This window comes from Cheilinus undulatus, linkage group 11 (assembly GCF_018320785.1).
Source record: "Cheilinus undulatus linkage group 11, ASM1832078v1, whole genome shotgun sequence".
NCBI lineage: Eukaryota > Metazoa > Chordata > Actinopteri > Labriformes > Labridae > Cheilinus > Cheilinus undulatus.
The window spans coordinates 47,874,593-47,886,128 of record NC_054875.1 but is presented as its reverse complement, the minus strand read 5'-3'; the positions used below and the strand labels follow the sequence as shown (position 1 = coordinate 47,886,128).

The 11,536-nt window shown below is 37.4% G+C and overlaps 1 protein-coding gene across 1 annotated transcript; it reads right to left on the bottom strand.

The window, feature by feature from the left end:
- Positions 1–233: 233 nt before the first annotated feature.
- LOC121517004 (MRG/MORF4L binding protein) lies at positions 234–10,456 on the bottom strand. Its single transcript, XM_041798484.1, has 5 exons — positions 10,230–10,456; positions 5,357–5,478; positions 5,189–5,270; positions 4,841–4,915; positions 234–1,659 (listed from the first exon to the last, which is right to left on the bottom strand). Exons 1-5 carry the CDS (start codon positions 10,369–10,371, stop codon positions 1,451–1,453), a joined length of 630 nt encoding a protein of 209 aa, XP_041654418.1. The 5' UTR covers positions 10,372–10,456; the 3' UTR covers positions 234–1,450.
- Between the last annotated feature and the right edge of the window lie 1,080 nt (positions 10,457–11,536).

Sequence of the window (11,536 nt, the reverse complement as noted above, 5' to 3'; positions counted from 1 at the left end):
GGAGTTAAAAATCATGTTCTGATATTGTACCTCAAAAAATGTATAGATGATCATAAGATTTTATTATGCTTCACTTTTTAGAAATCTTTCTTTGAATCTGAACAAATGTATCAGAAATAAAAAATGATGAATAAATCACATTAATCGAGGAAGAAGTCCTTCATAACTTCTTAATCGTGTGTTCTTAGCAGAACTGCAGCACTGATTGTGATGAATAAGAACAGGAGATGAAGTGATCTGAGTTCATCTTTAATGATACAAACGCCCTCAGACGTCAATAAATAAAACATGTCAAAGAAAAGTAAAGGGAACTTCATTTTCAATCATTCTGTAACACTCAATGAAATAAAAAACGTTTATAACAAGTAATGAAACAATCATAACTTCTACAGCAAGGGTACCAGAGGAAACTACAAATATTTACAGGTAAAGACGAAGAGATTTGGAATAAATCAGCTGAGATTTATTGCATCAGATTGAAAAATCTTTGAAAGTTCAGACTGATGAGACTAATGAACCGAGCCGTCTCTCTGGTCTCCGTTATATCTTCTCTGCTCATCTACAGTCACATTCAACACTTTAAAAAGACAAATAATGAAAGAAAGGAAGCACTAATCTAGTCAAAACGGTGCCTGGTGTCCTCCATTTCCTGGTTTTTAACATTACAATCCTGCAAACATGATTCAGCTGGATGGTGAGACCAAACAGCTGCTGTTTGTAGCACGGATCTCACAAAAATTCAGGATTTTAGTGGAAAAACAAACATGGAGGATGACTGAAATCCTGGCTGTCCTGGTGTGTTATGATCAGTCATGTTTACGTTCACTGAGTGTTTGAAAAACGGTGGGTGATGCCTTCCCATCTGCTTTTTTTCATTGGCTGCTGTAGGCTTTCATCAGAGGAAGTCTGACCTTGAATCATAAATATCAAACATGTTTGATATTTACGATTCAAGGTCAAAGAGGCTCTGACTCGATCAGGAGCAGGAAACCTAAAACCCCCAAACCTGGCCTTCTAGCATGAAGCCAGCCTGCTATCAGCAAAACAAACAAACCCGAAAGTGAAACCTTTGTAATGGAGTTGCATTCTGGGTAATGTAGGCACCATTTGTACTAAACACATTGATATTTCTGCTTCAGCTGCGGGAATTTTAATATTTTCCATCGCTGAAATCTGACTTTAACAACCCTCAGAGAGAAACGAACACGTCTAACACTCAATAATCAAAGGAACCATGAAGCACGGTTGGCTGACGTCCTCATCGGTGGCACTCGGATCAAAAAGCTGCAGAAACGGTGATGCGTTCAGGTGAGTCACTACCTGCCACTGTGGTAACATGATGAAGAGCTGCAGCTGTTTAAAGGAATGAAGCCCCGCCTCTTTTTCACCCCACCGCTTCCTGTTCGCAGCGCGGAGATTTGGCACTCGTTCAGCTCTGTCCGTCCATCTCTCAGGTGCGCCTCCTCTTGGCCCCTCCGGGACTCGCCGGGTTGGAAGACGACATCAGTTTCTCAGCAGCTCGACTCCTCTTCCTCTTCTCCGCCTCTTTCGCTCCTCCTGCTGCTCCTCCTTCACTCGCTCCTTTCTCCTTGTCGCGCTCTCGCTCCTTTTCCCGACTGCTGCTGGTTCGCTCCGACATCTTCACTGAGGAGTTGCTGCCTGAAGAGAGAGAGGATAACGGTTCAAACAAGAGGAATCCTGACAGCCTAAAATTAAATAAACTTATTTAATCAATAAAGTAATCACACTTTATAATAGGTTTGTTTTTTACCACCAAAAAACACCAAAGTCTACTAAAACCACAATTATAACCAAATCCAGCAGCCGTAGAGTTCCAGGCCCTTTGGCCCTGAAAATCGATGGTTTTAACCGTGTAGTGTCACCGTAAACCACAATCAAGGCCACGTCTGTGACACCCGACAGAGAGGTGACCAAAATGGTCATGTTTTTTCCCCCAAAGACCACAATAGGGAAAATTGCGCCATCTGGTGGAAAATGGGGAAAATAGCTTCATCCTCAGCATTATTTTATGCATGTTTAAATGTTCTAATCATTCAAGGATTAAAAAAAATATATATCGAATTATAATGGAAGTAGATGGGACCAAAATGGACACAAAGGACACAAACATCAGGATTTTTGTACACCGGGCATTATAGACATGGGGTATGTTCACTTGGGACTCCACTCCTTCATTTGCCCCCCTTTCCTGTGGAGTCCCACAGAGTTCTTTTCTAGGACCAGTCCTGTCCTCTCTGTACCTCCTCCCCTAGGGCTTTTGGATCGTACCACCTGTATGCAGATGATACACAAGTTTACCTGCCTTTAAGAAGACGTGGCAGCACATCAATCATCTGCTAGACTGTCTCAAAGACATTAAAGCCTGCATGTCCCTGAGTTTTTTAAGTTTTTATGTCAGTAAAACTGAAGTTGTTGTGTTTGGCTCCAGTGGAATCACTGATCCCCCTCTTGTGGACCTGGGCCCTTTTCTACCCTGTGTTAAGTCCACCGTGTGTAATCTTGGTGTGAAGATCAGCAGAGCTTTAAAATTGGATCAACAGATTAAATCTGTTGTTAGATCCAGATTTTATCATCTGAGGCTTTTATCCAAGATCAAATCAGTTTTATCTTATGAAGGCTTCAAGCGAGTGATTCATGCTTTTATTTCTACACAACTGGACTACTTCAGTGCACTTTGTATCAAATTAAACCAAGCTTCCTTTGCACGTTAACAGTAAGCCCAAAATCCCGCTGCTCATCTTTTAACAGGTACTCGAAAACATGATCACCCCCATTTTTTCTTCCCTCCACTGGCTCCCCGTTCATTTGAGAATTGTTTTTATATTTTTTCATTTTTAAATGGATCTGCTCCAGAGTACATTTTGCACCTTTTAGAGGTTTACACCCCATCCAGATCTTTGAGAACAGCTGATCAACTCTGTCTTGGTGTCCCAAAGTCTTGATTAAAAACCTCTGGTGATCATTCTCTGTTGTCATACCTAAATTGTGGAATAAGCTTCCTCTTGAATTCATAATGTCCCCCACCTTACCTACTTTAAAATCGCATCTAAAAATGTACTTTTATTACTTGGGGTTTAACTCAGCATGAGAGTTGTGTGATCTCCTGTGTGTCTTTTATTTTCCTTTACTTACTTTTATCTATTTTATTGCCTTACTGTGTGTGGTTTTTAAACTGTTTTTAGTTTCTGTTAAGTTTTTATGTATTTTCTGATGTTTTTATATTCACTGTGGTTCTATTTTCTTATTTATGTTTCAGTCACTGTGCAGCACTTTGGTATATGTAATGTTTTACAAAACGTGCTTTATAAATATAATGGATTGGATTGGACATAAGTTTTGACAACATATTTCAAAATGCCAAGATTGCCCAAGATCATCCCTGAGGCTTGAAAACTCATAGAATGGCGCCAAGAGGAATACAAAACTGTCCCAAAATGGTACAGAGGGACACATGAAGGTTACAACTAAGTTTTATCCAAAACAGCTGTTGCTTTTCACTTTATTATGATGATTTACTTTGTAACATCCAAATTATCTGGTTGTTTTTGCACATTAAGGAAAGATCATGTTTTACTTTACAAAGCCCTGACTGATCTAAAAGAACTTTGAGTCAACTTTAAATGTACTTTTTCCTTTAACTTAAGACCGGTATATTAACCCCTTCAAGCTTGATAACTCAAGTAGTTGCCCAAAAATTCAAATTTTTTGGAAATGAAATGTTTATTTAACCTTCTACCAAAATCAAAAGAAAGAAAAACTGTCATAAAATTTCACATATACTTTTTTAATCACATTTGATACATTAGGCATTTTTGGCAACTGATAATCCACTGGGGGGCATTTTTCTTATTTATATGATTTTATTCAAAAGGGGTTTAAGTAATTTGTTAGTCATGTTGATCAAATAGAGGTCTCATAAAAGTATGTATCAAATATGATACAGTAGGCTTTAAGGGGTTAATTTAAAAAAAGTGTGATTTTGGCGTGTCTGTCAGTTCACATTACATTACGCTGTTGTGAGAGCACGAACAGAATTCAGAACAGAATTCGGACAGAGTGTTTTCAGACAGACACGGTTCTGGTTCTGGCACTGGTTCCGTTCTGGAGACTCAGAACCTTGGTGCTTTGTGGCAAACCAGCCCGTGTTCACACCAGTTTAAGCAGAACCAAAGTGGGAGGACATGATGGACATGTATCACCACGCCCAGCTCCACTTTTGCCCAAGTCTTTCATACAGTCCCGGTATTCCTTCTTCAGCTTCTTGAGTTACTTAATTATTTGGTCTGGTGTTCAGGTGAACCCACCCTTTCCCATCTCTTCTGCAGGTTCAGCATATAACGTGCTCTTCCTTGTTCTACTCTCCAGCTTCACCTAGAATTCTGTCAATGCCCAGATCACAACCAAACATTTTGTCTCCCCAGCAGACCGTTTTTTCTTTTTTTTCTGCACATCTTCACAATGTAGAATATGACACACCCACTGATGATGTCACAGTTCCCAAGAGAGAACCAACTATTTTTAGTTCCAGCTGAGAACCAACTGTTGAGGTTCAGAACCAATTTTTTCTCGGTTTGAACGCGCCGGCCGGTTCAAATCTAGGTTCACGAACCGGAACTGGCACCGGAGTCCTGCCAGTCTGAAAGGCCTAACAGAGCTGAGTTCACTGACCCCATTTGGTATCTGTAACGTCTGAAACCGGCACAGAGGGGATGACACCTCATCCCCCATTTCCCCTCTGTAACATTCATAGATGAGGTGAAACACCAAAGATGTGTTAAAGCTTTAAACAGCGCTTTGAATAAGCGGCGAGAGAGCGTACCTTCTTCATGAGTAGCTGGAGGTTCTCTCTCCATCCTGAACTCCTCTTTGCTCTCCTCCTCGGAGCACAGCTTCCCTACGACACAACCAAAAAATCTGATCCACATGTGTACCTCTAGGATTTAAAGACACAAACATCAGTGAATGTTTTAAACTATCAGAGCTTCGCTGACAACAGGATTCACTCAAAGACAAGAAGTGAAGAAGAAGAAGAGAAAAGTTCACTGTGAAGAAGCAGAGAAAAAGGTTCCTGTTTTAGTGATGAAACTCCTGAAACCCCTGCGGACAGTTAAAACCATTAGAGAGAAGTCTGAACTTCATCTACAGAAACAAGAGACTGCGTTCTGACCTTCTTTGACGTCCTGGATGATGTCGTCGGGCAGACAGAAACTCTTCTCTGAGTTTGGAAATGGCAAAATCTCAGACTCATGCTGCAACATAAACACACAAAAACATGATGAGAACATGCACATTCAGCCCAGCGTGAATGCACGCATGCAAGCGCGCGCGTGCTCACCAGAGCCTGCATGTCGTACATGGTTCCCAGGTGATCCCAGATGACAGAGGAGGAAACCTGCCGGCCGATATTCTGGCTGAATTTGTCTCTGATGCAGATCATGTGGAAATGCCGATTGACTCCTGAACAACAAAAACAGAAATGCTGAGTCACCACTTCTACAGAGACACCTGGGTTTCAATCAGTGTTTGCTTTAACACACATCCAATAACATTATAAATACATCATGTCACCATCTGCACTCACATTAACTCTCAGTACGAAAAAAAAAATGACGTATGATTTTTGGCAAGGATTCATCATACTGGATTTTCACCAATATTCAGACATTCATTTTAGTTAATACCAATACCATCAAACAAAAGTAGTCTGACCTAAAACTTTAGTCCTTTAAACACACTTTAGAGCTTAAAGAATGAGGGTGAACAAAGACAAAGGCTAAAGCTGACACAGGCCTGTTGGTCCTGACTTAAACTCAATTTTATTCATACATATTACAAATATTTACAGCTGATAAAGGCCAATATATACAGCCTATGTAGGCTGATATTCAAATCCAATATAAGCTGAGATTTAAAGACAATAAAGGCAGATATTTACGACTGATACAGGCTGGTATGATATAGGTATATAGGCTAATTCTTACAGATGTTTCTCACAAATAAAATAGGGGAAATGGGTTGAAAAGGGCCAAAATTGTGCAAAAAAAGCTATGAAAAGGGGTTAAAAAGTGGCAAAATAAACAGTGGCAAAAATAAATAAAAGAGTGGCCGAAATGGGATAAAACATGAGGGAAAAGTGGTAACAAGGGATTAAAGAATGGCAAAAATCAGGGCGCAGGTGTCCTAGTGGTTTAAGGCGCACCCCATGCACACGGTTGGCCTGGGTCGGGATCCGGCCTGTGGGACTTTAATGCATGTCTCTCCCCAGCTCTCGCATCCCTGTTTCTGATTCTGTCCACTGTCCTCCTCTATTAATAAAGGCATTAAGAGCCAAAAAATAAATCTTTAAAAAAAGAATGGCACAAATTTGGTCGGACAGGCATAAAGGGGCAAAAAGTATAAAAGTTACAAAAGCTAAAAAAATGGCAAAAATAGCCTGGCAGAGCAGTGAAAACGGGGTTTAAGGATGGCACAGAGAGGCAATAATTGACAGTAAAGTGGCTAAAAGGGGTTTAAGAGTGGCAAAAATTATTAAAATGGGTCAAGAGTGGCAAAATGTTGCAGAAATGGCCAAATGAAGATGTGAAAAGGGGCTACAAAGTGTAAAAATTAGTTTATATTAGTTCTAAATCACAACTGGTGAGAGCATATTTTCATGGCTTTCAGGGGCCCATTACTCTGGGATCGGAAAAAAAAACACAAATACTAACACAATAATATGTTAATTAGGCCACAATATTTACTTTTTATTTTGTTTATTTGAAAGTCTGGCCCCTAACCCTAACCCCTGGAGACCCTGTCAAGTCTACATCTGGCCCTTGAGCAAATGTACTTGACGACCCCCTGATATAGACTGATATTTACAGCTGATACAGGCTGATATTTACACCTAATATAGAGTAATATTTACACCTGATATAGAGTGATATTTACAGCTGATACAGGCTGATATTTACACCTAATATAGAGTGATATTTACACCTGATATAGAGTGATATTTACACCTGATATAGAGTGATATTTACACCTGATATAGAGTGATATTTACACCTGATATAGAGTGATATTTACACCTGATATAGAGTGATATTTACAGCTGATATAGAGTGATATTTACACCTGATATAGAGTGATATTTACACCTGATATAGAGTAATATTTACAGCTGATATAGAGTGATATTTACAGCTGATATAGAGTGATATTTACATGTGATATAGAGTGATATTTACAGCTGTTATAGAGTGATATTTACACCTGATATAGAGTGATATTTACACCTGATATAGAGGGATATTTACAGCTGATATAGAGTGATATTTACACTTGATATAGAGGGATATTTACACCTGATATAGAGTGATATTTACAGCTGATATAGAGTGATATTTACACCTGATATAGAGTGATATTTACACCTGTTATAGAGTGATATCTACAGCTGATATAGAGCAATATCTACACCTGATATAGAGTGATATTTACACTTGATATAGAGTGATATTTACACCTAATATAGAGTGATATTTACACCTGTTATAGAGTGATATCTACAGCTGATATAGAGCAATATCTACACCTGATATAGAGTGATATTTACAGCTGATATAGAGTGATATCTACAGCTGATATAGAGCAATATCTACACCTGATATAGAGTGATATTTACAGCTGATATAGAGTGATATCTACAGCTGATATAGAGCAATATCTACACCTGATATAGAGTGATATTTACACCTGTTATAGAGTGATATCTACAGCTGATATAGAGCAATATCTACACCTGATATAGAGTGATATTTACAGCTGATATAGAGTGATATTTACACCTAATATAGAGTGATATCTACAGCTGATATAGAGCAATATCTACACCTGATATAGAGTGATATTTACACCTGTTATAGAGTGATATCTACAGCTGATATAGAGCAATATCTACACCTGATATAGAGTGATATTTACAGCTGATATAGAGTGATATTTACAGCTGATATAGAGTGATATTTACAGCTGATATAGAGCGATATTTACAGCTGATATAGAGTGATATTTACAGCTGATATAGAGTGATATTTACATGTGATATAGAGTGATATTTACAGCTGTTATAGAGTGATATTTACACCTGATATAGAGGGATATTTACAGCTGATATAGAGTGATATTTACACTTGATATAGAGGGATATTTACACCTGATATAGAGTGATATTTACACTTGATATAGAGTGATATTTACACCTAATATAGAGTGATATTTACACCTGTTATAGAGTGATATCTACAGCTGATATAGAGCAATATCTACACCTGATATAGAGTGATATTTACACTTGATATAGAGTGATATTTACACCTAATATAGAGTGATATTTACACCTGATATAGAGTGATATTTACAGCTGATATAGAGTGATATTTACAGCTGATATAGAGTGATATTTACAGCTGATATAGAGTGATATTTACACCTGATATAGAGTGATATTTACAGCTGATATAGAGTGATATTTACAGCTGATATAGAGTGATATTTACAGCTGATATAGAGCAATATTTACACCTGATATAGAGTAATATTTATACCTAATATAGAGTGATATTTACACCTGATATAGAGTAATATTTACACCTGATAAAGAGTGACATTTACAGCTGATATAGAGTGATATTTACACCTGATATAAAGTGATATTTACAGCTGATATAGAGCGATATTTACACGTGATATAGAGTGATATTTACAGCTGATATAGAGTGATATTTACAGCTGATATAGAGTGATATTTACAGCTGATATAGAGCAATATTTACACCTGATATAGAGTGATATTTACAGCTGATATAGAGTGATATTTACAGCTGATATAGAGTGATATTTACAGCTGATATAGAGTGATATTTACAGCTGATATAGAGTGATATTTACAGCTGATATAGAGTGATATTTACAGCTGATATAGAGTGATATTTACACCTTATATAGAGTGATATTTACAGCTGATAAAGAGTGATATTTACACCTGATATAGAGTGATATTTTCACCTGATATAGGCTGATATTTACAGCTGATATAGAGTGATATTTACACCTTATATAGAGTGATATTTACAGCTGATATAGAGTGATATTTACACCTTATATAGAGTGATATTTACAGCTGATATAGAGTGATATTTACACCTGATATAGAGTAATATTTACACCTGATATAGAGTGATATTTACAGCTGATATAGAGTGATATTTACAGCTGATATAGAGTGATATTTACAGCTGATATAGAGTGATATTTACACCTGATATAGAGTGATATTTACAGCTGACATAGACTGATATAGACCCATATTTGTAGCCAATATAAGCTCATTTTTACAGCTGATATAAACTGCCAATATAGACTTATATTTTTAACATTGATATAGAGTAATATTTTAAGATAATATAGACCGATATCTACCTGATACAGGCTAATATGTACAGCCAATATATGTCAACAGTCACAGCTGACATGAGCAGATATTTACAGGGTATATAGGTCAATACTTACAGCCCCCAATAGACCAAAATCTACAGCTAATATTTCCTGCCCATAAAAATCATACAGTCAATATATGGGCTGTAATTATTGGCATTAACTTTATCTGCTGATAACAATCATTAATTTCTAAAGCTATTTTCTTCTGATCTACCTGTAGCATAGTGCCTTACAACACTGTGTGCAGGTTAATAATGAAAAACAAAGACTCAGCAAATCTTTATAATTCTTCAGTAAGAGAAAAATGAGTCAATACTGCACACTATAATGTCTAAAAGTTCCCAATGTTTGTGTGCAAATTAGCGAAGTTTGACTGCGTGTTTTATCTTTATCAACCAGAATCACCAAATTTGAGGTGCCTATGCCTTCTCGTGATAACTCAATACTGTGCTACCGACGTTTTCTTATCGTTTGATATTTTAATTGTAGTATCGAGACAGCCCTAGTCATTGATTAATTAGATTAAAGGAATAGGCACATTTAATTATTGACATTAAAAGAATAAGAATGTAAGTCATTGTTGACTAGGACCCTTCAAATGAACTTCGTGGCCTTTAAAAAGGCCATGATCCCCAGTTTGGTCAGCACTGGGTTAACTGGTTAAACTGGACAGCCGTTAGCGCCTCCAGTAGCTAACAGGCTAACTCCGTTAGCTCGCTGTTTCTTACCGACGGGCTTGTGTCCGATCATGGCGTGAAACAGACACACCTCCACTTCATGGCTCCAAACCACCGAGTCCTCCCCGGGAACCAAGGCCGAGTCTGGAGGCTTCTCCTCGGCCTGATTCAGCGTCACGTCGGCCTCCCCCATCTCCAAATATAAAGATAATACCGGCTGGAAGAAGCTAACTGAGCTAGCTGCTCTGAAGAGGGGACTCGAGACTAGTTTCTGAGCATGCGCCAAAAGCAGGAAACAGCATAATGCTGTCGGATATACTCTTTCAAAATAAAAGTATTTATATTGGCCCTGAAGGTCTACTATAAAGAGGGGAATAACTTTTAGTTACATCACGGAATACTGGATTTTTGCCGATAACACATATTCACAAATACCGTTACCGATATTTAGATGTAGTAAATGTAGTTCAGACATAAAACTTTAATCCTTCAGACAGACTATTTACATTTTGAGGATGATTAAAAATAAAAAAAAAATACTTCAGCTGAAGTAGGTCTGTTGGTCCAGACTAAACCTTCACTAACTTTTGTGTTTGTAAGGCCAATATTTACAGCTGATATGGGCAGATTTTTATAGCCCAAATATATCGGTTTAAATATAGACGGAAATGTTTATATCTGCTTTGTAGGCTAGTATCTACTGATAAGGACATCGTGTAAATATTGTGCATTCCTTCTATGAAAACGTAGCTACACAACAGCATATAAGGGCACCTCTAATAAATAAATACTAAGAGAAACCATTCATTTTAGAGGAAAAAGTCAAGATTTTTGCGATCACAAATTCATTAATTAACAAGAAAGCCAACTGAGAAACTTTTTGAGTTTATAAAGTCAAATTTAACAGAAAAAAATCTAAATCTTTCTAGTTTAAAAGTGAGATGTTTTTGACATTGTAACTCAAAATTTCAAGTTTATAAGGTCAAAAATTTTGGACTCTATAAAGTCATGAATTAATGAGAAACAAAACTGAAATCAGTGGTTAGATGGCCCAGTTTACAGAAATGTCTTTTCTAAGTCCAGATGATAATGATAATGTAACTATTCTGGACTTAAATCACAAGTAGTTGTTGATCAGCCCCATTAAAACGGCCCAAATGGACAGACACCACCCAAAAACAAGATGCTGGACCCAGATGTCGCCCTAATAGACACTTATAAAGTGTGCATTTTTTAAAAACAGCTTCTAAATGTTTGCTGTCAGAGACACAGTGATCTTAAATGTTGAAGTCAAAATAGGATAACATATTCATAGAAATGCCAGTTTTTCTATTGTTTATGAAAATACCAGTTGATAT